General features: G+C 38.5%; 1 protein-coding gene across 1 annotated transcript in view; it reads left to right on the top strand.

The window, feature by feature from the left end:
- LOC121443097 (histone lysine demethylase PHF8-like) overlaps positions 1-27,559 on the top strand; it is a 107,417-nt gene that overhangs the window by 45,885 nt on the left and 33,973 nt on the right. Inside the window, exons 11-18 of the mRNA XM_041644783.1 lie at positions 232-323; positions 3,513-3,602; positions 5,445-5,747; positions 6,487-6,587; positions 13,281-13,459; positions 13,894-13,979; positions 14,650-14,783; positions 15,411-15,721. Coding sequence (XP_041500717.1) covers positions 232-323; positions 3,513-3,602; positions 5,445-5,747; positions 6,487-6,587; positions 13,281-13,459; positions 13,894-13,979; positions 14,650-14,783; positions 15,411-15,721 — 1,296 coding nt within the window. The remainder of the gene's footprint in view (positions 1-231; positions 324-3,512; positions 3,603-5,444; positions 5,748-6,486; positions 6,588-13,280; positions 13,460-13,893; positions 13,980-14,649; positions 14,784-15,410; positions 15,722-27,559) is intronic.

Consider the following 27,559-nt stretch of genomic DNA (forward strand, 5'->3'; position numbering starts at 1 on the left):
CTGCTCAGACCTTTAGTTTCCTGAACTATAAAATGAACATTGCTTATAAAGTGCATGTCAGGATTAAACTAGTGTTTAGTAAGTTCTCAGTGCCTGAACACTATTGGTGTAACAGAGCTGAAGGTGTACCCAGAATCTTTAGCATTTTCTTTTTCTGACAAGGGTAACAAGTCCTTCATCCCTCTGAATGGCTGCATTGACATTCATTTTCTTTTTTTCCCCCTACTTTAGGTTTGCGAGAGAACAGGAGACACCCTGCCTCCTACTTGGTCCATGGTGGTAAAGCTCTGAACTTGGCCTTTAGAGCCTGGACAAGGAAAGAAGTAAATATGCTTGTTTCTACACCTACTCAGTAATTCTTTCTTCTATAAAGACTAGATATTGATAGATGTTTGGGGAGACATAAGGAATCAAAGAGTCAAGTAGGCTCCTGGATTAGAATGAAATACTGGGCTAGGAGCCTTTATTTCTGATTTTAACAAATACTATATATATGTGTGTGTGTGTGTGTGTGTGTGTGTGTGTATATATATTTATATATATATATATATATTTCAAAATTGGAAACATGCAAAAGTTCGTAAAGAAGAAGAATGTCACCTATAATTTTAGCTTAAAATAATTATTAACATTTAGTTGTATTTCCTTTTGATCTTTTGTGTGCATTACATTTTTTCCATTTTATTTTATGTGTATGGGTATTTTGTCCGAACTTAAGTGCACAGCATGTACACAGTGCCTGCAGAGGTCAGAAGAGAGTGTCAGATCCCCTGAAACTGGAGTTGTAGGCTTTTTATGGGTGTTAGGATTTGAACCTATCTCCTCTAGAAGAGCAGCCAGTGCCCTTAACTGCTGAGCCATCTCCAGCGTACTGTGTGCACATTTTTTGAGGGCACTAGATGTCAGTTCTGCAGCACTGCATGTTTTGCACCTTCTATCCCTGGGCTCAATAATTGGTATTGCATTATTTATTCTATTTTTTGTGTTACTCAAGTTTTCATAAATACTTAATTGCTGCCTGCTATTCTTTTTCAGGAATATGCTCTCTAATTATTTGTTTATAGTTGCTTTCTACTTTTTTCCTTATTTGGAGGATTGTAGTTACAATGAATCATACAATAAATATGTTTGTGTCAGTCTTAGCCCTTATCTCTTGTTAATTCCTTCAGGATAGTTTCCTGAAAGATCAATGACTGGATCAAAGTATATGAACAAAAAAATGTAAGGCTCTTGATACGTACTGCAAAAATGTCTTTTAAGAAACATACCAATATTCATCTATCCAACTGAGTATAAAATAGCTATAAAAGATAATTTTTATTATCTTTCTTAAGTTCTCTGTATACTGTTTTGGAAAGATCTCCAGAATTTGTCAAATGAAGGTACAGAATCATATATAGAAGCATCCATTTATGTAAAAAAGGAAGATACAAGAATTGTGTTTGTGTATGTTCGTATTTGCCTAAAGACATAATCTGTAGAGAAACAGAAGCTAGTGAAAAAATAGTTACCTATGGGAGAGGGTAGAATGAGGGTTGCTAGGGACAGGGTACTAATGAGGCTTTTATTCTTTGAACCATGCAAATATATTATTTTCCAAATGTTCATTGAAAAAATTTCAACCTTAAGAAATGCAAAATAACAATGAGGGTTTGTGTGTGTGTGTGTGTGTGTGTGTGTGTGTGTGTGTGTGTTGGCCAATTACTCTGCCCTGAGGTGTGGTTTATATACCCAGATCAACTACATTGGGGAAAACTGATTTATCCTTTGTCAGCATATGTCAATTGCAGATAGCTTATATTGGCTAGAGGTGGGAGTCCATGTTGATTTCTGGGATTTTTGTGTGTGTGTGCTTTTCTGTGTGTGTTTCTTGTTGGGTATTTTGTTTGTTTGTTTTAAAGAGAGAAAAGGAACAAAGTTGGGTGGGTAGGATCTGGGAAGTATTAGAGGAGAAATGCTTAATCAAACTGTATTTGAGAAAATTTGTTTCATAGAGTCAAAAAAGAAATGCAAAATATAGAAGAAATATCAATACAGGTTTCATATTCTCTATGGTCTTCTTCCATGTAGTGATCTAAGGGGATGGTTTCAGACATTGAAGGTTTAGCCTGTGAAATGTCTTCATTTTATGTTGCCAACAATTCCCTGATACTTTTGAACTTAGTGTTTTGTGCTTTCTCTTGTTCCCTGATCTTAGTACACCTTGCTTTTAGCCTATAGTTCTGTTTTTCCATCCTCCTCCAGTGTGGCTACCTTTAGTGTTATTTCTGATCCTTCCTATGAAATATACTTCAGACTGACTCTTCCAGGAACACCAAAAGAAAGTGAGTGAGTAGTTCTTAAGTATTTATACACTGAGTCAAAATGAATCCAGGAATCAAGGAATGGCTCCAAATAGCATGGCCAAAAGGAGCTAGAGGAGAGTAGGATACTTTTAAGGAACACAGACATGCTCATGGAAAAATTCTTCTTTGAAGTACAGATGATTTACATGGGAAGAAACACTTGTTCCCTTCCCTCCAGTACCCATCCTAGCCTGGAAGGGAGGGAACCATTAAAGTTATTCAGCTGGGTTACATGGGTTCTCATTGCCCTATATAGCCTCACCCTCAAATTCCAGATTAATTAACTGTTGAGTGGAGAAAGAATTGAGCCATGCGAAATAAAGTCCTGGGAAATTGTTTTATCTTCTGCCTACTAAATACAGAAACAAAATGAACAGTAGTAGAAGAAATAACAATGAAAAGCTTGATATCTATATAAAAATCTAAATCTCAGTACTGAAAAAAATAACAAACAGAATACACACAACTAGCAGTTATCTCTCAGAGGTACTATTGAGCTAGCTAGCTATGGACAGGTAGCTGCAGATACTGAGCTCTCTTCTCCCAAGTTGGTTTGTCCCAGTTGATCTCCCTAATGTCCTTGTCTTCTTGAGAGGTGTGGGCTAAGTTTATATCTTAATTCTTGACACTTCTTGATGCCGTCTTTTACCAGATATGTGTGGGTTTTCTTTCTTTTAGACATATTTTCACTATATAGTCCAACATGGCTTCAAACTTGGAATCCTCTGCCTCAACCTCCTAAACACTGGAATTATAGGCGTATACCTCTATGCTCAGATATATGTTCTACAAAAGTTTTCTTTCAGTCTTTAGTTTGTCCCAAAATAAAAGAGGTTTTTTCAGACAGGTTTTTGTCTTTTATAAGTCCATTTTATTGATATTTTATAGTTAATGTTTTTTGTGTCTGAAGAATTAGTTGCTTAACAAAAGTTCACAAAAAAATTTCTCATTGGTTATATAGGGTTTATATTTTTAAGTTCTAAATTTAGGTGTGTAATTCTCTGTGTTTATTTCAAGAAATGTATTAAAGTTTTGTTTTTGTTTTGCCTATAGATGTCCAGTATCTAATTGGTTTCCTATCAGTTATTGAAAAGACTGTCCTTTCTTCATTGCATGCCCTTAGCATGTTTACAAGAAATCAGTTGTCTTATGCTTCTTATTTGACAGACTCTACCAGACCATGAGGATGAAATCCCGGAGACAGTGCGGACTGTGCAGCTCATTAAAGATCTGGCTAGGGAGATCCGCTTGGTTGAAGTAAGAAGCTTGGGAGGAAGGAAGGCATTTGGGAAGGGCTGGAGACTCAAGTAGCAGGTCAGGACTTTGTAGTTGGTGTAAAGCCCAGGGAAAGAATGGGAAGACTCTTATCAAGGGCCTTATTTATTTGTTTAGTCGTTCATTTAAATAATCTTGTGCATGCCACACTCTGGGCTAGTTTCCTGGGATACATGAATGATGTAGTGCCTGTCCACAAACTCACAGATGCAGTTAATCTCTCTGAAATTCAATTGCCTTATCTCTAAATGAGAATAATGATAGCTACTTAAGGTTGTTAATAAGGTAATGTGAATTGAACATATAGTGCTTGACATGCAGTTGGCACATAATTTCTAATGGTGAACCATAGTTGTAGTTGTTCCTTTTAATATTTTGTTTCTGTCTCTGAATTCTACAAAATGACAACCTCAGGTTGAAAATGATTAAAAAGGAATGTTTCAACAGGTGGCATATACCATGAGGCAGGAAACAGAGTAGTAAGAAACTCAGATAAGCTTGGGTTCTGATTCCTATTCTTTCACTTAAGAGCCTTTCAGAGTCTCGGTTTTCTGATCTCTAAAGTAAGGAATAACTCTACCATCCTTTCAGATCTTTGGTAGAATTGAGAGGTAATATAGAGCTCCTCGCACAGTGCCTGGCAGAGTAATTACTCAATAAATATGAGTCTTGTTATTAATAGACTTTGTAGCAAAGAGAAAACTCAGTGTGGGCTGGTGAAGTAGCAGAGGCACCAGAGGAAAATTGGACTTGAGGATGTTGAAGTTGTGTTAGGATCTGTACAATTGTATTTAGTGCCTAAGAGATGTCTGTGTGTCTGTCTTTCCCTCCCTTCTTCCTTTCCCCTTCTCTTCTTGTTTTTCTTTTATTGTGCATGTATGTGTATTCATGCTACAGGGTGGTTTGCTTCTAGAAGTTGCACTTCTGGCCTCACTACTTGTAGCATGTTGTACTATCTACAGCATAGTCTACAGTATCTACATCCTACCTCATTTTTCTCCATTTCACCTTCTAAAACCTTTCAGGAGTCAGTCAAAGGACTATATTGTTTCCAGTTCTTAACCCAATTTTGTACATGCAGAACATTGGGCTGGCTAGAACAAAACTCATGGGATCCAACATAACTTGTTCATTAGTTTTCTAACATTTTAAAATAATGGAATCCTTTTTTGTCCAAATAAGATTTTGTATGGAAGCCAATTTATATAATAAATCAAAGCATAGCTGCTTTGAATAGGATAAAGGTCATAGACCTAGAGCTCCCCTTGTTCCTCTCATCTGCCTTCCACATACCACCAGTCCCCAAGATTTCTCCCAGGATGCTCAAAGAAACCACAGAACATCTTTGAAAAACACCTTTTCAGTATTGACATTTAATTATATAGCTAAGCAAACAAGCTCTAGAGCTTGTTCGATCAGATAACTTTGCCAAGGTCACAGGGATAGCTGGTACCAAAATTGAGACTAAGATTTTTCTTCAAAAGCCCTATAGTCCATAGAGTTTGAACCACACAGATAAGTGCTTGATTATTTTTTATTTTGTGTCAGCTAATCTTGGAGTCTTTTCCCTCCAGTTTTGACAGTAATGTTGGGCTTTTTCTTTGCTCGTCTTCTCTTTACTTGTCAATGGCTGGGTAAAGAAATGCCACCCAATAAATTTATGATGACTCACTGTATAGAAGAAGGGGTGTGCATATGTGGAGCACCTGTGTAAGCCACTTCAGTTATGGCAGTACCATTAGTGCTGGGAACAGACCTCTGCTCTTACCATAGAGAGAACCCTTGAGTAAGCTCTAACCCCCTCGTGTACTAATACTCTTGTAGGACATCTTCCAACAGAACGTTGGGAAGACGAGCAATATCTTTGGGCTGCAGAGGATCTTCCCAGCTGGCTCCATCCCCTTAACCAGGCCAGCCCATTCCACTTCAGTATCCATGTCCAGGCTGTCACTGCCTTCCAAAAGTGGTTCAAAGAAGAAAGGCCTGAAGTCCAAGAATATCTTCAAGAAGGCAGAGCGAAAGGGCAAGGAGAGTTCAGCCTTGGGGCCTGCTGGCCAGTTGAGCTATAATCTCATGGACCCATACAGTCATCAGGCACTGAAGACAGGCTCTTCCCAGAAAGCAAAGGTGGGTGCTGACCCATGGGTTCAGCCCAACCCTTTTGGGTCCCTTGGAAGAGCAGTATTTCAAAAGAGCAGGCTATCCTGTTCTGTTTTCATCTGTTAGGGTCCCTGGTGTTTGGCTACCAGTTCCACTCACTTAACAGGTATTTATTGAGACATTTTCTGTGCTGGGCACTGTGATAGGTGCTGTGAATGGAACTCAAAAGGCTAATAGGCTAATAAGAAAGGCATAAAAACAAATGAATGAAATAAAGTGTGGATGCCACAAGCAAGGGTATATATGGGATTTTGAGACACAGAAGGGGGTTGATTCTATCTAAGTAAGGCTCAGGAGCTCTTTTCCAGGTACATGACACTTGAGTTGAATCTTGGTATATTGAGATGGGAAATGAGATCTGAGAATGTTATTTATAGAGTTAGAATCTTGAACAGGTCCTTATCTCTTCCTTCAGGGTTTCACTTTGTCTCAATATTATGTTGCCCTCTGTGGGTATCTAATAATGGTACCCTCTTCTTTTTTTAGGGTATATGTTTCACAAGCTAATATGTTTTCCCCAAGCAAACTATATATTCTCAACCTCCTACTCCTGTAATTGTTGGAGGTGGGGGTTGGGGACAAGCATATCAGAAGGCCTTGGTTCAGAGGGTTTTTGACAGTTTTGCAGTAAAACCAGAGGGAACTGGCCATCTTGATTTACCTGGGAGTCTCAGACTGGTGACAACTGAGCCTCCTCCTTCTACAGTTCAACATCACGGGTACCTGCTTGAATGAATCAGATGACTCACCAGACATGGACCTTGATGGCAGTGAGAACCCACTGGCCCTGTTGATGGCCAATGGCAGGTAAGATGGGTAAAGGAAACACAGAGATAACTGAGCTTGCCAGTGACAATTAACATGTAGACATGGAAGTTGGGACATGGGTGAGGGAAGAACAGTATTTAGACTAATATCCAACTGTTAATAGATATTTACTTTGTTCAGGAGTTATGGTGGATGGGCGAGAGGTCTAATTTTAGCAAATTATTATGGTAGAACTACTAGTAAAAATAATTAGTGGTAGTGAGTATACAGGTTAAGAGCACAGGGGTTTGGGTTGGAGAGATGGCTCAGCTGTTAAGAGCACACTTATTACTCTTTTTTTTTGTTCTTAAAGAGCCACATTTTATTCTTTTTTTTTCTTGGAAAAAAGAATTTCTGCCTCCTCCCATCCTCCCATTTCCCTCCCCTTCCTCCCACTCCACTCCCCCTCCCCCCACTCCTTTCCTCCTCCCTCTCCAGACCTAAGAGCAGTCAGGTGGAAAGTCCAAGGTCCTCCCCCCTCCATCTAGGTCTAGGAAGGTGAGCATCCAAACTTGCTAGGCTCCCACAAAGCCAGAACATGAAGTAGGATCAAACCCCAGTGCCATTGTCTTTGGCTTCTCATCAGTCCTCATTGTTCAGAGAGTCCGGTTTTATCCCATGCTTTTTCAGTTCCAGTCCAGCTGGCCTTGGTGAGCTCCCAATAGACCAGTCCCTCTGGCGCCACAGAGACGGTCCACACTTAATACTCTTACAGAGAACCCCAGTTCTATTTCCAGTACCCACATGGTAGTTGACAATCATCCATAATTCCCATTCCAGGGAATCTGATATCCTCTTCTGATCTCCGTGGGAACCAGGCTCATGTGTGATCCACATACATACCTGCAGGCCAAACATTAATATACATAAAATAAAAATAAATAACAACAGAACATAGGGGCTAAGCCGTCTGGTGATGGTACATGCCTTTAATCTCCGTACTTGGGAGGCAGAGGCAGGTGGATCTCTGAGTTTGAGGCCAGTCCTCAAGAGTAGTTCTGGGATAGCTAGGACTGTTACACAGAGAAACCCTCCCTGTCTTGAAAAACAAACAAAAGAACATAGGGGCTTTTTGGTTAATTTTTATTCACTATTTGTGTATGGAGGGGTAGGGGTCAAGGGCAGTGCATACAGGGATACCATGACATGGGTGCGATGGTCAAAGGACAACTTTTTGGGAATCCTTTCTTTCCTTTTGATGTGAGTTTAGGTAATCAAACTCACTTTTTCAGGCTTTGTGTACCTAGGACCTTTACTTGCTGTGCCATTGTGCTAGCTCAAGAACATACTTTATAAAATACGCTTTTATAATTTAATGCATAAGAATTCAGTTTATGGAGATTCTTTGTACCTATGTATAAGAAGAAATTTTCAGTGCATCCTGTGTCCTTGTAATATGTGCCTGAAATTATTTAGATGTTCAACAGCATAGGTTAAATAAATTATAGCGTTTCTTTAGAATAGAGCCCATGTATTAAAGAATTAAAAAGAATGGAGCGTGGGTCTACTAGACTAGAAAATAAGAGAAAAGAGTAGAATCTTAAAGCAGCAGAGCTGCCCATAATGTGATAATACATTAGTTAAAGAGTAATATTGAAGAGAATGTTGAACTCTGCCTGTTTTCAGAGCTGGCAGGTCTCTTGAGGAGGACAATTGTTGAGTCTTACATGATCAATTATAATGACTAGGAGGATACAGTATAAGAGATCTCTGTGCCCTCCCTAGTCTTATACCTGTGCTATTTCCGTTAACCTGCTGCAGCTGCCAGGTGTTATTAAATGGACTGAGAGACCATTGAAATATTTGTGAATAAAGTATATCTTTTCCAAATTGAATATATTGCAGTAATGTGTAGATGAAATAAGATTGGCTGTATATCAGAAATCTTAAAATTCAGCAGTATGACAGATATGTGGGGGTTATTATATATTTAAATTTTTGTATGTGTTTAAATTTTTCATGATTAAAAACCAGAAAATTAGATGATAAATAGATATTATTGAGTAGCTGCTATGTGTCAGACTATCTTAGCTGTTTATATACATTATTTTATTTAATCCTTATAGTTCTCAATGTAAGTTTATTGCTTCCATTTTATACATGTGAAAACTGTGAACCAGAGAGTTTAATTATACTATTTGTCATTATTGAGTCTTTGCTGTGTGACAGACTCTCTATTAACATTAACTCTATGAGCTAGAAAGTAGGTCAATCTAATAAGAACTAATTCACTGAGAGACATTTTGGCCAAATAGCTATTTGCTAAATATATGAATGTTCTGATTTACTAGAAACATTCCCTTTTGCTTTTTAAAATCATTTACCATGTGTTAACAGGATAATCTAAATTACTTATGTGTTTTCCATTCCCTTTGCATATGTCTTGCATATATTATTTGTATAAATATATATGCATATACACATATGTTACAGAGAGACAGAAAGACAGACACACACACACATACTCACACACAGATTCTCATTATCCTGCTGGCCTAGGACTCCCTGTGTAGACTGGGCTGGCCTTGAACTCACAGAGATCTACCTGCCTCTGCCTCCCAATTGCTCGGATTAAAGGAGTGTGCCACCATGCCTTGCATGTATCTGTGTATTTTTATTAACATAGAGTATTTGTATATATTTATGAGGTACAATGTAATATTGGGTAGTGACTAACTTGGCAATGTTCTAAAATTTTTGAGCACATTCTGTACTACTTTGAGATATATAAGGCATTATTGTTAATTATATTCATCCTGTTATACCACAGAATACCAAAAGTTACTCATTTGATGAGACAATAATAACATTATGTCTATTGATTGATCTCTTCTCTATTTCCTTTTTATTCTTTCCAGTTTCTGAGCTTCTATAAAAAGAACTCTTAAAGATAATACTTATTAGTAGTTTGCATGCTATAAATTAACTTTCTCAAGTATGTAATTAAGTGGATTTTAGTAAGTTTACAGACTAATCCAGTTATCATTATAGTTCAATTTTAGAATATTTCTTATCCTTCTTATTCTAGGCTAAAACTATCTTTATCACTACTAATATATTTATCTCTATGGATTTGCTTTTTTTAGACATTTCATATAAATGAAATCATATTCTGACTTCTTTCACTTAGTGAGATTTATTTATAATACAGCAAAGAACCATTATTACTTGGTTCATTTGTTGAATAATATTCCTTTTTCTGGATATAACACATTTTGTTTATTCACTATTTTATAATCATTTGGATTGCTTCTACTTTGAGCTAGAAGCAATGATGAATAATAATGCTTTGAACATTATGTTAAAAAGTTTTGGTTTTGCATATGTATGTGTGTGTTATGTGTACATGTGCATGTTTGTGCACATTCACATGTGGAAGCTTAACAATATCAGATGGCTTCTTCAGTGACTCTTCACATTTTGTATTGAGGTAAGATCTCTTATTTAACTGGAAGCTCTCCTTTTCAGCTTCTGGCTAGCCAGCTTGCTCTGGAAATTTCCCTGTCTATGTTCCCTGCATCTGGGAATTACAGGTTGGCCATTACAGGTCCTGTTGGTGTTTACACAGGTTCTGGGAATCTGAATCCCTACTGAATCATTTCCCCAGTCCCATGTACAAGTTTTTATGTGGATGTGTATTTTGGATTCAAGAAATGGCTGAAAATTATACCGAAGTGTATGTGTGTGTCATTTTACATTGTAGACCAGCAATCATAAAGTTCTATCTCCTGTGGATTTTGTTTATTTTTTGTTTCTTTCTTTGGTTGGTTTTTGGTTTTTCGAGACAGGGTTTCTCTGTGTAGCCTTGACCGTCTTAGAACTTGCTCTGTAGACCAGGCTGGCTGGCCTTGAACTCAGACATCTGCCTGCACCTGTGGTATTAAACACTACCTGGCTCTCCTGTGTATTTTGTATGAATCACTTGACACTTGGTTTTAGAGTTAAGAGATGTGGTTTGTTTGATGATGCATGCACTTCATTGTTTTCTAGTTATGTGTGGTTTGGTCGTTGTTTCTGTCATTTTAAAATATTTTTGAGACAGAATCTCTTTGTTTTCATGCAGGCCCCAAAGTCATGCTATAGCTGAAACTGGCCTTCAGCTCCTAATTCTTCTACCTCCACCTCCCAGATCCTAGGAGTACAGAAGTGTACTACCATGCTAGGTTCATTGTACATTTCTTTTTATATTTTTCTTGTGCATGTGTCTGTATATGTGCAGGTATCTGTAGACCCAGAAGAGGGCATCTGATCCCTAGGAGCTAGAGTTATGAGTTACCTGGCATGGGTGCTGCTATTCAAACTCAGGTCCTCTACAAGAATAGCAGCTGCTCTTAACTGCTGAGCCACCTGTCCAGTCCTGTATATTGTTTTTAAATAAAGGTTGTGGGAATGTTTTGTTTTGTTTTGTTTTTAGCTGTTGGGGTGAAACCCAGAGCTTCATGCATACTAAACAAAGTACTGTACGACTGAGCTACATCCTTAATCCCCAAATTTTTATAGTGAATGGGTACAGTGTAATGTTTTATAATACACCTATATTGTGAAATTATTACTAACCTCAAAATAATTAACACATTTATTTATAGAATTAGAAAGATTCAAGTGTGCAGGGCAATATTGTTGATTAAATATTCAATAAGACCTCTAGAACATACTCTTTCTATGTAGTTTTGCAGCCTTATACCTCTTAACCAATATCTCTCCCAACTCACTTTATCCTTCATAACCATCACTGTACTCTAATTGAAATTTCTGGGTTTTTTTAAGATTCCATATAAAAGTCAGATCATACATTTTTTTCTGTATGGCTTGTTTCACATGGCATAATTTCCTGCTACAGATGTATCCATGTTATCAAAACTAATCAGAAGATTTTTTGGACATAGAGTCTTTCTTTGTAGCCTAGGCTAACCTCAAATTCATTATCCTCCTGCCTTAGCTTCTGGAGTACTGGGATGATAGGTATGTCCCACCATATCTGACTCAGTATGGTTTACCTAGTGATTAAAATATATTTTTGTGTGTCTCATTGTGGTCATTTGTATCTTATCTTTGGAGAAAAATGTATTTGGATCTTTTGATTGCTTTGAAATTACTTTAATTACTGAATCTAAGAGTTCTTTAAATGTTTTGGGTACAAATCTTTACTAGATAAATGATTTGCAAATAGTTTTTAATGTTTGACATTACTCTCTTCCTCTTTTCTTTGTTTCTTTTTATTTTGAGACAGGATCTTGCTATGTAGCTTAGGCTGGTCTTGTACTCTTCCTCCTGCCCTCAGTCACTAAGTACTGAAATTACAGTCTTGTGCCACTATTTTTACCTTGACATTTTTTATTGTTGTTGTTGTTTTGTTTCTTGTTTTTGTTTTTATTTATTTATTTTTTGAGTCAAGGTTTCACTGTGTAGCCCTGGCTGTCCTGGAACTTGCTTTGTGATCCAGGCTGTCCTTGAACTCACAGAGATCTGCCTCAGCCTCTCAAGTGCTGGGTTTAAAGGCATGTGCCACCACTGCCCAGCAGACAATGTCTTACTTTATAACTCTGGATGCCCTGGATCTTGTTACATAGACCAAGCAGGGCAGGCCTCAAACTCACAGAGATCTGCCTGCCTTTGCCTTCATGGTATTAGGATTAAAGGTGTGCAACTGTGTGCCAGTGTATATGTCTATTCTTATGCCGATCTTAATAGTGCCTCAATTTATCATAAGTTTTGAAACTGAGTAGTTTAAGTCCTTCAGTGTTTTTTAAGAGGTGTTTTCTATTTTAGGTCCTTCCTTTACATGTCAAGTTTTTAAAAATCATTTATTCTTTGACAGTATCATGTACATACACACAATGTATTTGTTGGTTCTAAGAACAGTTGATCATTTATATTTATAATTTTTTTTAGTATTTTGAGACAGGATTTCTCTTTGTATATAGCTTTGGCTGTCCTGGAACTCATTCTGTAGACCAGGTTGACCTTGAACTTGCAGTGATTCACCCGCCTCTGCCTCCAGAGTGCTAGGATTAAAGACATGCTCTGCTACTGCCTGGCTAATAATTTTTGAGAATCTATTCTTAATACGATCCTCTAAACAAGACATGCACAGTGGCCACCGCAGTTGTCATACCAACATGAACGGTGGCAATCTCACAAAGTCTCATGCCTAGGTGAAGAGCTACAGGCAAGGGAAAGTCAATCTTCTCCAGGAATAAGGCACCTAATAGGTTATCCAGTCACATCTGTTCAGCCCAAAATATATAAACATACAAACAGTACTAAATGAACTCAGTAGGTTATATTTACATGTATATGTACACACAACACACACACACACACACACATATCCATATCCATATATATATGTTATTGCAACACATAAGTGACAAGAAGAGGTTATGAATTTGACAGGGAGTAGGGGTACATGGGAGGAACTGGGGAGGGTGGGAATCTCTACCATACAGTAGAAATTATGTAAATACAGTACTCATATATGTCTTTTTTTTACAAAAATAAATGGTAGATTTTGATGATTATACTGTATAAACACTTAGGGAAATTTTGCCTTTTGGGGAAAGCCATGAGTAGGGACTGAGGCCAGAGATTTGCATATGTTAAGCATGCATTCTACCATTGATCCATACTTTTAGCCCTACCATGATAATATCTGACATGACTCATTTTATGTTCATTTCTTTGTTTTTGTAGTACCAAGAGGGTAAAGAGCATATCCAAGTCTCGGAGAGCCAAAATTGCAAAGAAGGTAGACAGTGCAAGGCTGGTAGCAGGACAAGTCATGGGAGGTGAATTTAACTTGGATTCAGATGATGAGCTGCAGATTGATGAGAGACTGGGAAAGGAAAAGGCGAGCCTGATCATAAGATCAAGTATGTTTCTGTTCTATTTCTTTCCTGCCCTGCCTGCCATGTCACATTTGTTTTTGGTTTGAGCTTGTTGGCTTTCTGATTTACCAGGCTCTAATGTGCCTCATCTCTCTGAATTGTTTGTTGGTGGTTATTACTTCAAAAACCACCCATTATTAATTTACACCCATCTATTAATTTATTTATGGGGTTTTCTTTGTTTTGGGTGGTTTTTTTTTTGAGACAGGGTTTCTCTGTTTAGCCCTGGCTACCCTGGAACTTCCTGTCGATCACGCTGGTCTTGAAGTCAGAGATCTTCCTGCCTCTTGTCTCCCAAGTGCTGGGATTAAAGGCGTATGCCACCATACCTGACAAAAATTACATTCTTCTTTCATTTGAGTGTTTGGCTCAGACATCATAATCTTAGCCTCCTACTAATATATTGCATTGTGTTTTAGAATTTCCCCGGAAGTTGCCCCGAGCAAAGCCTTGCTCTGACCCCAACCGTATTCGTGAACCTGGAGAAGTTGAGTTTGACATTGAGGTAGGAACATGTCGTGTATCTAGTCAAGGTACAAAGGTAATTATACATTTAATTTCTGAAATATTTGCAAAATAAAAGATTGCATGCAGGCTGGGGATATTCTTCACTGTAGAGCACTTGCTTAGCATGTGTAAAGCACTGGGTTCAAATCCAGTACTACAATAAATTAAATTGAACGCTATTGTGACCAGCCAATAAATGCCTCCATTTATTTATTTAAATTTTTAAAAAATTTTTAATAAATAAAAAATAGTTAACTATCACTTAACAAGGAGAGTATCTATCTGATTTGAAGTTTTGTTTTTTTTCTTTGTTTTGTTTTGTTTTTTCAAGACAAGGGTTTCTCTGTGGTTTTGGAGCCTGTCCTGGAACTAGCTCTGTAGACCAGGCTGGTCTCGAACTCACAGAGATCCGCCTGCCTCTGCCCATGAAGTTTATGATATGTTCTTTCACCGACTGTTTTACTTCATTGATCCCTACATTGCTCACCTGTCAAATAAGAGTTAAAGTGCTTTTACAAAGATGCTGTAAAGATTAAAATAAAAGGAAAAATGTTCTGCATAATAAATGGTGTTCATTTAGGATATTAGACGTTACACTGTCAACCTTGTATTGGAAACTTACCAGACCTGCCCTGTACAATTGAAGCAGTATGCTCTTTCCTTAACAGGAGGACTATACAACAGATGAGGACATGGTGGAAGGGGTTGACAGCAAGCTTGGGAATGGGAGTGGAGCTGGTGGAATTCTTGATCTACTTAAGGCCAGCAGGCAGGTGGGGGGACCTGACTATGCTGCCCTCACGTGAGTAATCTCCATTTTCCAAACTATCAAAGAGTACCACCCAAATGGCTAGGGCACTTATTGAGCACTTTTGTTTGTTTTGGGTTTTTGAGACAGGGTCTCTTTATTTAGCTTAGGCTGGTCTAGAACTTCTAGTCCTTCTGCCTTCCCTCCAAGTAAGTTCTGGTATTACAGGGATATACCACCATGCGCAACTTACTGAACCAAGTAAACAGACAATTAACACGGGCATTTAGCTGAAAGAATAATATGGATGCAAAAACTATCCTGGTAATCTTCAGATCTGGCAGTGACAGGATATGTAGATTTGAAGAAAAATCAACTTTAAGTACATTGAAAATGGGCCAGGGAGAGTCATAGAAAGAATTGTTAATAAAAAAGGAAGTAATGTAGCATATATGAAAAATAGATTTTTTCTACCTTCATTGCTTGTCTTCAGGGAGACTTGAAGCAAAACTAGCTTTTCATGAAAATAGTTTTTAATATTATCTTCATTCTTAACCATGGATGGTTCTTGCCTTTGTAACACCTTAATTGCCGTAGTGGTTCTTCCTCCCTGAGTGTTCTTACAACCAGTTTCTTCTGACTAGAATAACTTCCCCAGTGTTTCTCCTCTGTCCTTTACAGTGAGGCCCCAGCCTCCCCCAGCACTCAAGAGGCCATCCAGGGCATGTTGTGTATGGCCAACCTGCAGTCCTCATCATCCTCACCAGCTACCTCCAGCCTGCAGGCTTGGTGGACCGGGGGGCAAGACCGAAGCAGTGGGAGCTCCAGCAGTGGGCTGGGCACTGCATCTAACAGTCCCGCTTCCCAGCGTACCCCAGGGAAGCGGCCCATCAAGAGGCCAGCATACTGGAGAAACGAAAGCGAGGAGGAAGAGAATGCCAGTCTCGATGAGCAAGACAGCTTGGGAGCATGCTTCAAGGATGCTGAGTATAGTAAGAATGTGTTAGCATATGGGGCTAGATTGAAAGAGTTCCCTTTAGCCCAGTCCCAGTCCTAACTCCAAGAGAAGACAGCCTGTTGAACACAGAGCTTACCTTAAGTTAGATGTGACCTTTTTCTGAGACATGTTTTCTTGTGTAAAATGGGTATTAGGTTGTTGTAAGAATTAGAAATTATACTTACTTTGCACACTAGGCCCTTAGTGACTTAATCATGGGAAGTCCTCAAATATAGTATAGTTAGTTCTCTTATATTTAGCTGTCATCTGGTTTGGTACTATTCATCTTTCACTCTAGTTAACTCTTTTCCTCTCTTCCTTATTTGACTGTCACCATCTGTATTGTTAATGTTCTATGTTAACCAGTTCGTTTTTTTGTGACGGTATATACCATCAATTCTCTATAGCTGAGCATTTTACATCCATGGTTTTATCTACAAATCAAAAATACATAGAAAAATTACATCTATACTGAACATGTACAGATGCATTTCTTTCTATTTTCTTCTAACTTGTATAATTATTTACATTGGAAGTATACACGATGAAGGGCATATAGAGCATATGCGAATACCATACCATTTTATATAAGGAACTTAAACTCACATGGGTTTGGGTTGGTGAGGGAGGACATTCTGGAATCAGTTCCCTTCAAGTATTGATGGAAAACTAAAATGGCCTTCTTTAAACTTTGCATATTTAAGAAACAAGTCCTAAAATGATGAGTCATTAAAAGGATGATTTTTTTGGAGTAGTGTAGTAAATAAAGCACTGGTTTATATAATGTAGATAACAATAGTATGGATTTTTCTTTTATTATTTTAAAAATTATATAGAATTTATATAGATATAATTAATTTTCTTTGAGACTAAAACACTAGAGCAAAACAAAATTCCTTAGGCCTGATACTCTTCTTTCTGAGTCCAGTTTCCTTTTGTTTTGTTCATATAACTTACGTGTAGATATATGTAGACAGAGTATTTGTTTAAAGTGTGTAGCTCTACAGTTTGGCTACCTTTCTTTTTTTATTTTTATGTACATTGGTGTTTTGCCTGCAGGTATGTCTGTATGAGGGCATCAGATCCCCTGGAACAGGAGTTACAGATAGCTGTGAGCTGCCATGTGGGTGCTGGGGATTGAACTTGGTTTCTCTGGAAGAGCAGCCAATGCTCTTAACCACTAAACCATCTCTCCAGCCCCAGTTTGGCTATCTTTCAACATCAGTACATGGAGATCTGCTTCATTAATTCATAGAGGCTTGCTTGCTGCAAACTATTCTTTAGCATTATATGTTTGTTTAATCAAGTCCTTATTTGATTGACATTTTAAGTTCTTAAGGATTTTTATTGCATACAAAATCCTTACAATAATTTTTTATGTCCAATAAATGTCGTCTAAGATAGTAAAACTTGTGGGATTAAAGATTGTATATGAGATACATATTGATAGGGTCAAACTGTGCTTCAAAAGGATCAGCTTATAAATAGTGTATGAGAAATGCCCTTTTCTATACAGTCTTATCAGCTGTTGATATTATCAACCATTTTAATTCTGTTGTTAAAGTAGTGTTTTTGTTTGATTCTTTGTTTTATATATATGCTGATCCTATTTGTTCATTTTCTATAAACAATCTATTTTTTCAACTATTTTTCTTTTCAAATTTTTTCTTATTGATTTGTATATGTTCTTTTCTCATTGTTTTTATTATTGTTTCCCTATTGAGGTTTTGAGACAAGGTCTCTCAATGAACATGTAGGTAAAGACTTTGACTAGATTGGGTTGACCAACAAGACCCAAAGGTCTTTGTGTCATTGCCTCTCCAGGAATTACAGACACATGTCTGGCTGGCTTTTTGTAGCAAGGAGTTGAACTCAAGTTCACTTGCTTGCATAGCAAGTACTTTACAACGAGACTATCTTTCTTGCCTTTTGGTCATCTCATTTACTACCTAAGCCCAGAGCCATAGTTATAAGGCTCTTTTTTTTATCACTTAGGGACTATGATGGCTTTACCAGTTTACATTCCTAACAGCATTGAATAAGTGTCACTTTTCCCCACATCTACACCAGCATTTGTGATTTTTTGTTTCTTTGTTCATTGAGACAGGATTTCCTTATGTAGCCCTCGATGTTTAAGAACTTAGACCAGGCTGGCCTCGAACTCACAGAGATTTACTTGTCTCTGCCAAATGCTGGAATTAAAGGCATGCATCACTGCCACCTGGCCTAAGTTTTGTTTTGTTTTTATTTTAAATATTTCTTTAGTGTGATGTGGATGAGTGTTTTGCCTGCGTGTATGTCTATTCACCATATATGTGTACATGGTGCCTATAGAAGTCAGAAGAGTGCCTTGGCTCCCCTGAAAAAGATGGTTGTGAGCTGCCATGTGGGTACTGGGAAATCGAACCCAGATCCTCTGGAAGAAGAGCCAGTACTCTTAATCCTTGAGCCATCTCTCCATTGGAAGAGCAGTTTTAATTTGCATTTGTCTAATGGCTAAAGATGTTTAACATTTTAAAGTTTTTAGCCATTTACATTTCATCTTTTAATTGAGTTGTTTTCATGTTTATTTTTTTGTTTTTATATGTTCTAAATAATAACCCTCTGTTAGATGCTGTGTTAATTACTTTTCTATTGCTGTGATAAAACACCATAACCAATGCAAATTACAAAGAGAAGGTTTAATTGGGGTTAGTGTCCTTGATGGTGGAGCATCAAGGAACAGCTGGGAGGCCACATCTAAAACTGCAAGCAGGAGGCTGAGAATGCACGAGGCATGGCATGAATCTGTTGAAACCTCAAAGCCCACCCCCATGATATACCTCCCCTAAAAAAGCCACACCTCCTAATCTTTCCCAACAATTTACCAGTTGGGAAATAGTCAAACATGTGTAAATATAGGACATTCTCAATCAAACTGACACAGATATAACTCTGATAAGATTTCTTCCCATTCTGTAGGCTGCCTCTTCACTTGATTGTATCCTTTGCTGTTCAAAAAGTTTAGTTTCATGAGGTCCCACTTATTAATTTTTGGTCTTAATGCCTGTGCTATCATGGTCTTGTTCACAAAGTCCTTTCCTATACCAGAGAGTTCAAACATACTCCCTACTATCTACTCTGTCAGTGTCAAGGTATCAGGTCTTATGTTAAGGTTGTAGGTCCATTTGGAGTTGACTTTTTGTTCAGGGTGAAAGATGAAAATCAAATTTCATTCTTCTACATGTACATCTAGTTGGACTGCTGGCTTTTCTGAGTACTATTGGATTCTTTGTCAGAACTCAGGTTCGTTTATGAGTCCAAAATTGTATTCTGTTGATCAACAAATCTGTTTTTCATGTCAGTACCATGCTGTTTTCATTGCTATAGCTCTGCAACATGATTTGAAATCTGGGATGGTAATATCTCTAGCTTTTGCTGTTGTTATTCAGGACTTTTTGGCTATCCTGGAACTTTTGTTTCCTTATGAAATTTAAGATTGTTTTTTCAATTTTTGTGAAGAATTGTATTGGAATTTGGATGAGGATTGTGTTGAATCAGTAGTTTGTATTTTTTTAAAAAATTATTTATATTTTTTTAGGGACAAGTGCTGTCTGCATGTATGCCTGCAGGCCAGAAGAGGGCTTCAGGCAGTATTATAGATGGTTGTGAGCCACCATGTTGCTGGGAATTGAACTCAGGACCTCTGGAAGAGCAGCCAGTGCTCTTAACCTCTGAGCCATCTCTCCAGCCTCACCCCTACCCCCTACCCCACCCCAACACCAAGCTTGCTTTGTGACAGGATGACTGTTTGCACAATTTTCTGCCAATCCATGAATGTGGGAAACATTTGCATCTTCTGGTGTTCTGAAAAGTTTTTCTTTTCAGTGTCTTAACGTTTTCATTGTACAAGATTTCATTTCTTTAGTTGATTTGCTCCAAGCTGTTTTTTTTGAGGCAATTGTGAGAAGTACTATTTTCTCTGAATTCTTTCTCAGTATGTTTGTCATTTGTATATAGGAAGACTACCAATTTTTATATGTTAATTTTATGTCTTGCTACTTTGCTGAATGTATTTATCAGCAGTAGGGGGTTTCTGGTGGCATCTTTAAGGTCTTTAACGTAGAACCGTATCATCTGAAAATAAATATACCTTGACTTCTTTCCAATTTATTTTTATTAGTTAATTTATTTTTAAATGATCTTTTCTTATTTTACATACCTATGCAAGTCCCACTCCCTCCCTTCCTCCACCTTTTCCCCATCCCCCCTATCCACTCCTCAGAGAGGGTAACACTTCCCATGGGGAGTCAACAAAGTCTGACATCACATTGAGGCAGAACCAAAGCCCTCCCCTCTATAATTTAGGTTAATCAAGGTATCCCTCCAAAATGAATGGGCTCCAAAAAGCCAGTTCAAGCAGAAGGGATAAATTCTGATCCCATTGCCAGTGGCCGCAAAGACTGCCCAACTACACATCTGTTACCTACATTCAGAGGGCCTAGTTTGGTCCTATGCGGGGTCCCTCGCTGTCAGTCCAGATCATTGATTTCCCACTACCTCAGGTCAGTTGTTCTTATGAGTATCCCCAACGTGGTCTTGACCTCTTTGCTCATATTATCACTCCTTCCTCTCTTGGACTAGTCTCCAAAAGCTCAGCCCAGTTCTTAACTGTGGATCTCTGCATCTACTTCCATCAGTTGTTAGATGAAGGTTCTTTGATGGCAATTAAGGTAGTAATCAATCTGACTATATTGCAAGGCTATTTCAGGGACCTTCACCACTATTGCTTAGGGTCTTACCTAGGGTCATCCTTGTAGATTCCTGGAAATTTCCTGCCAGGTTTTACACTAGCCCCATAATGGCTCCCACAATCAAGGTATCTCTTTCCTTGTTCTCCCTCTCTGTCTTTCCCCCATCTCAACCATCCAGTTTCCTCATGTTCTCCTTCTCCTTCTCCTTCCCCTTTTGCCCCTTCCACACTCGCAATTTTCTCAGACCTTGTCTATTTCCCCTTCCACAGGGGATTTTTTTTGTCTTCTGGAAGCTGGGGTCATGGAGTACAGGCTAGTTATCTTTTGCTTTACATCTAATATCCACTTAGGAGTAAGTGAGGACATACCATGTTTGTCTTTCTGGGTTTGGGTTACCTCACAATGGTTTTTTTTTCTAGTGTCATACATTTGCATGCAATTTCAAGATACTGTTTTTTTTTTTTTTTACCACTGAGTAGAACTCCATTGTGTAAATGTACCACATTTTCTTTATCCATTCTTTGGTTGAGGGGTACCTAGGTTGTTTCAGGTTCTGACTATTAGGAAAAATGCTGCTATGAACATAGATGTGCAAATGTCCTTGTTGTATGGGTCTGCATCCTTTGGGTATATGCCCAAAAGTGGTATTGCTGGGTCTTGAGGTAGATTGATTCCAAACTTTCTGAGAAACGGCCATACTGATTTCCAAAGTGTCTGTACAACAGTGGAAGAGTATTCCCCTTTCTCCACATCCTCTACAGCATAAGCTATCCTCAGTCTTTTTTATCTTAGCCATTCTGACTGGTGTAGAGTCATTTTGGTTTGCATTTTCCTGATGGCTAAGGATGTTAAGCAATTGCATAAGTGTCTTTTGGCCATTTGAGATTCTTCTGTTGAGAAATCTCTGTTTAGTTTTGTACTTCATTTTTAATTGAATTATTTGGTATTTCAATGTCTAGTTTCTTGATATATGTATTGGAGATAAGACCTCTGATATGGGGTTAGTGAAGATCTTTTCCCTTCTCTAGGCTGCCGTTTTGTCTCAGTGACTGTTTTCTTTGCCTTACAAAAGCTTCTCAGTTTCAGGGGGTCCCATTTATTAATTGTTGCTCTCAGTGTCTGTGCTACTGGTGTTATATTTAGGAAGAGGTCTCCTGTGCCCATGTGTTCAAGGCTACTTCCCACTTTCTCTTCAGTGAGGTTCAGTGTGGCTGGATTTATGTTGAGGTCTTTGATCCATTTGGACTTGAGTTTTGTGCATGGGGATAGATATGAATCTATTTGCATTCTTCTACATGTTGATATCCAGTTATGCCAGCACCATTTGTTGAAGATGCTTTCTTTTTTTCCATTGATAATTTTAGTTTCTTTGTCAAAAATCAGTTGTTCATATGTGTGTGGATTAATATAAGGATCTTTGATAGATTCCATTGGTCCACCTATCTGTTTTTATGCCAATACCAAGCATTTTTCATTATTATAACTCTATTTTAGAGCATGAGTATGATGATGCCTCCATTGGTTCCTTTCTTGTACAGAGTTGTTTGGCTCTCCTGGGTTTTTTTTGTTTTTCCCATATGAAGTTGAGTATTTTTCTTTCTAGGTCTATGAAGAATTGTGTTGGGATTTTGATGGGGATTACATTGAATCTATAGATTGCTTTTGGTAAGATTGCCATTGCCATTTTTATTATGTTGATCCTACCTATCCAAGAGCTTGGGAGATCTGTAGTAGGGGGCTGCTTTTTTGTTTCCGGCTGCTCAGCCCTGAAATATCCACACAGAAACTGGATTAATTAAATCACTGTTTGGCCCATTCACTTTAGCTTCTTATTGGCTAACTCACCAATTAACATACATCTTAATTTAACCCATTTCTATTAATCTGTGTATCGCCATGTGGCTGTGGCTTACAGACAAGTTTCCATCCTGCCTCTGTTCCCAAAGGCGGCTACATGGTGTCCTGACTCCGCCTTCTTTTTCCCAGCATTCAGTTTAGTTTTCCCCACCTGGCTCTTCTCTTTCCTATCAAAGGCCAAGACAGATTCTTTATTCATTAACCAATTGTATTCACAGCATACAGAGGGGAATCCCACATCAGAGATCTTTCCATTTTCTGATATCTTCTTCAATTTCTTTCTTCAAACACTTAAAGTTCTTTTCATACAGGTCTTTCACTTCTTTGGTTAGCATTATCCCAAGATATTTTGTTATTTATGGCTATTGTGAAAGGTGATGTTTCTCTGATTTCTTTCTTTCTTTCTCGGCCCTTTTGTCATTTGGGTATATTAGGGCTACTGATTTTTGAGTTGATCTTTATTTCTTCCTTTTCCCAGTGGTGTTTAGGTTGAGTGTTGTTCAGTTTACATGAGATTGTAGACTTTCTGTATTTTGTATTGTTGAGTTCTAACTTTAAGCCATGGTAGTCTGATAAGATACAGGGGGTTATTCCTTTTTTTTTTTTGCATCTTTTGAGGTTTGCTTTGTGACAGAGTATGTGGTCAGTTTTTGAGAAAGTTCCATGAGGTGCTGAGAAGAAGGTATATTTTTTTATGTCCGATGGAAAGATGCCTGTTAATTCCATTTGAGTCATGACATCTGTTCTCTTATTTCTCTGTTAAACTTTTTTTTAATAATTTTTTTTATTAAGAAAAGAAGAAAAAAAAACATAAACAAAAAACAAGTTTCCACCTCCTCCCAGCCTCCCATTTCCCTCCCCCTCCTCCCACCCTTCTCCCCCTCCTCCCACCCTTCTACCCCTCCCCCCACTCCTCTCCCCCTCCCTCTCCAGTCCACAGAGCAGTCCAGGTTCCCTGCCCTGTGGTAAGTCCTAGGTCCTCCCCCCTCCGTCCATATCTAGGAAGGTGAACATCCAAACTGGCTAGGCTTCCACAAAGCCAGCACATTAAGTAGGATCAAGACCCCGTGCCATTGTCCTTGGCGTCTCATCAGCCCTCATTGTTCGCCATGTTCAGAGAGTCCGGTTTTATCCCATGCTTTTTCGGTCACAGTCCAGCTGGCCTTGGTGAGCTCCCAGTAGATCAGCTCCACTGTCTCAGTGGGTGGGTGCACGCCTCGTGGTCCCGACTTCTTTGCTCAAGTTCTCCCTCCTTCTGCTCCTCATTGGGACCTTGGGAGCTCAGTCCAGTGCTCCAGTGTGGGTCTCTGTCTCTGTCTCCATCCATCACCAGATGAAGGTTCTATGATGATATGCAAGATATTCGTCAGTATTGCTCTCGGATAGGGTCATTTCAGGTTCCCAATCCTCAGCTACCCAAGGAACTAACTGGGAACCTCATGTTGGGCACTTGGGAGCCCCTCTAGGGTCAAATCTCTTGCTCACCCTAAAGTGGTTCCCTTAACTAAGAATTGTGGTTCCGTGCTCCCCTATCCACCTTTCCTTTATCCCAATTCTCCTGATTCCCCAAATCCCCCCTCCTTCCCTTCTACCTTTTCTCTCCCCATCTCCCCTTACCCCCATCCCACCCCACCCCCAAGATCCTAATTTTCTCCCCGGCAATTGGGTCTACTTCCCTTAGCCAAGAGGATAACTATATGTTTTTCCTTGGGTTCACCTTCTTACTTAGCTTCTTTAGGTTCACCTATTGTAGACTCCGTGGCCCTAATTTATGGCTAGAAACCAATTATGAGCGAGTACATCCCATGTTCATCTTTTTGGGTCTGGGACACCTCACTCAGGATAGTGTTTTCTATTTCCATCCATTTGCCTACAAAATTCGAGAAGTCATTGTTTTTTACCGCAGCGTAGTACTCTAGCGTGTATATATTCCATACTTTCTTCATCCATTCTTCCATTGAAGGGCATCTAGGTTGTTTCCAGGTTCTGGCTATTACAAATAATACTGCTATGAACATAGTTGAACAAATGCTTTTGTCATATGATAGAGCATCTCTTGGGTATATTCCCAGGAGTGGTATTGCTGGGTCCAGGGGTAAGTTGATCCCGAAATTCCTGAGAAACCGAAACACTGACTTCCACAGTGGTTGCACAAGATGGCATTCCCACCAGCAATGGATGAGGGTACCCATTCCTCCACAGCCTCTCCAGCAAAGGTTATCCTTGGTGTTTTTGACTTTAGCCATTCTGACAGGTGTAAGATGATATCTCAAAGTTGTTTTGATTTGCATTTCCCTGATTGCTAAGGAAGTTGAGCACGACTTTAAGTGTCTTTTGGCCATTTGAACTTCCTCTGCTGAGAATTCTCTGTTCAGTTCAGTGCCCCATCTTTTAATTAGGTTAATTAGCATTTTAAAGTCTAGTTTCTTGAGTTCTTTATATATTTTGGAGATCAGACCTTTGTCTGTTGTGGGGTTGGTGAAGATCTTCTCCCAATCAGTAGGTTGCCTTTGTGTCTTATTGACTATGTCCTTTGCTTTACAGAAGCTTCTCAGTTTAAGTAGGTCCCATTTATTCAATGTTGCCCTTAATGTCTGTGCTTCTGGGGTTATACATAGGAAGCGATCTCCTGTGCCCAGCTCCTGTAGGGTACTTCCCACTTTCTCTTCTATCAGGTTCAGTGTGTTCGGGCTGATATTGAGGTCTTTAATCCATTTGGACTTGAGTTTTGTGCACGGTGATAGATAAGGGTCTATTTTCATTCTTCTACAAGATGACATCCAGTTGTGCCAGCACCATTTGTTGAAGATGCTTTCTTTCTTCCATTTTATACTTTTAGCTCCTTTATCGAAAATCAGGTGTTCATAGGTTTGTGGGATAAAATCCGGGTCTTCTATACGATTCCATTGGTCGACTTCTCTGTTTTTATGCCAGTACCACACTGTTTTCATTACTGTAGCTCTGTAATAGAGTTTGAAGTCAGGGATGGTAATGCCTCCAGAAGATCCTTTATTGTATAGGATTGTTTTGGCTATCCTGGGTTTTTTGTTTTTCCATATAAAGTTGATTATTGTCCTCTCCAGATCTGTGAAGAATTTTGATGGGATCTTGATGGGGATTGCATTGAATCTATAAATAGCCTTTGGTAGAATTGCCATTTTTACTATGTTGATCCTCCCAATCCAAGAGCAAGGGAGGTCCATCCATTTTTTGGTATCCTCTTCAATTTCTTTCTTCAATGCCTTAAAGTTCTTGTCAAATAGATCTTTCACTTCCTTGGTTAGATGTACCCCAAGATATTTTATGCTGTTTTTGGCTATTGTGAATGGTGAAGCATCTCTGATTTCCCTCTCTGCTTCCATATCCTTTGTGTATAAGAGGGCGACTGATTTTTTGGAGTTGATCTTGTATCCTGCCACATTACTAAAGCTGTTTATCAGCTGTAAAAGTTCTTTGGTGGAGTTTTTGGGGTCGCTTATGTACACTATCATATCATCTGCAAATAACGAAAGTTTAACTTCTTCCTTTCCAATTCGAATCCCTTTGATCCCCTTATGTTGTCTTATTGCTATTGCTAGAACTTCAAGCACTATATTGAAGAGGTATGGGGAGAGTGGACAGCCTTGTCGTGTTCCTGAGTTAAGTGGGATGGCTTTGAGTTTCTCTCCGTTTAATTTGATGTTAGCTGTCGGCTTGCTGTATATAGCTTTTATTATATTTAGGTATGACCCTTGTATCCCTAATCTCTCCAAGACTTTTAACATAAATGGATGTTGAATTTTGTCAAATGCTTTTTCAGCATCTAATGAAATGATCATATGGTTTTTTTCTTTCAGTTTATTTATATGCTGGATTACATTGATAGATCTTCGTATGTTGAACCAGCCCTGCATCTCAGGAATGAAGCCTACTTGATCATAATGGATAATTTTTCGGATGTGTTCTTGGATTCGATTTGCCAGTATTTTGTTGAGGATTTTTGCGTCGATATTCATGAGTGAGATTGGCCTGTAGTTCTCTTTCCTGGTTGAGTCTTTGAGTGGTTTTGGTATCAGAGTAATTGTGGCTTCATAAAAGGAGTTTGGTAATGACCCTTCTGTTTCTATCTTGTGGAATACATTAAGGAGTATAGGTATTAGATCTTCTTGGAAGATCTGGTAGAATTCCGCATTGAAACCATCTGGTCCTGGGCTTTTTTTGGTAGGGAGGTTTTTGATAACCTCTTCTAATTCTTCGCGACTAACAGGTCTATTTAGATTGTTCACCAGGTCCTGATTTAACTTTGGTATATGATATTTATCTAAAAAAGTATCCATTTCCTTTACATTTTCCAATTTTGTGGCATATAGGCTTTTGTAGTAAGATCTAATGATTCTCTGAATTTCCTCTGTGTCTGTGGTTATGTCCCCCTTTTCATTTCTGATCTTATTAATTTGCAAATTCTCTCTCTGCCATTTGATTAGCTTGGATAGTGGTTTGTCAATCTTGTTGATTTTCTCCAGGAACCAGCTTTTTGTCTCATTGATTTTTTGTATTGTTTTCTGTGTTTCTATTTTGTTGATTTCAGCCCTCATTTTGATTATTTCCAGTCTTCTACTCCTCCTAGGTGAGTCTGCTTCTTTTTTTTCTAGAGCTTTCAGGTGGGCTGTTAAGTCTCCAATGTGAGCTTTCTCTGTTTTCTTTAAGTGGGCACTTAGTGCTATGAACTTTCCTCTTAGGACTGCTTTCATAGTGTCCCATAAGTTTGAGTATGTTGTTTCTTTATTTTCATTGAATTCCAGGAAGACTTTAATTTCTTTCTTTATTTCTTCCTTAATCCAGCTATGGTTCAATAGTTGACTGTTCAGTTTCCATGACTTTGTATGCTTTCTGGGGGTAGCATTATTGTTGAATTCTAACTTTAATCCATGGTGATCTGATAAGACACAGGTGGTTACTAATATTTTTTTGTAACTGTGGATGTTTGCTTTGTTACCGACTATGTGGTCGATTTTCGAGAAGGTTCCATGAGCTGCAGAGAAGAAGGTATATTCTTTCCTATTTGGATGGAATGTTCTATAGATGTCTGTTAAGTCCATTTGATTCATTACCTCCACTAATTCTCTTATTTCTCTGTTAGGTTCCTGTCTGATTGACCTGTCCATTGGTGAGAGAGGAGTGTTGAAGTCTCCTACTATTAGTGTGTGCGGTTTGATGGCTGCCTTGAATTTTAGCAATATTTCTTTTATGTACGTGGGTGCTTT

The sequence above is a fragment of the Microtus oregoni genome, unplaced genomic scaffold (assembly GCF_018167655.1).
Source record: "Microtus oregoni isolate MIOR12 unplaced genomic scaffold, Mior012 000099F_ref0000060, whole genome shotgun sequence".
In the NCBI taxonomy this organism is placed as follows: domain Eukaryota; kingdom Metazoa; phylum Chordata; class Mammalia; order Rodentia; family Cricetidae; genus Microtus; species Microtus oregoni.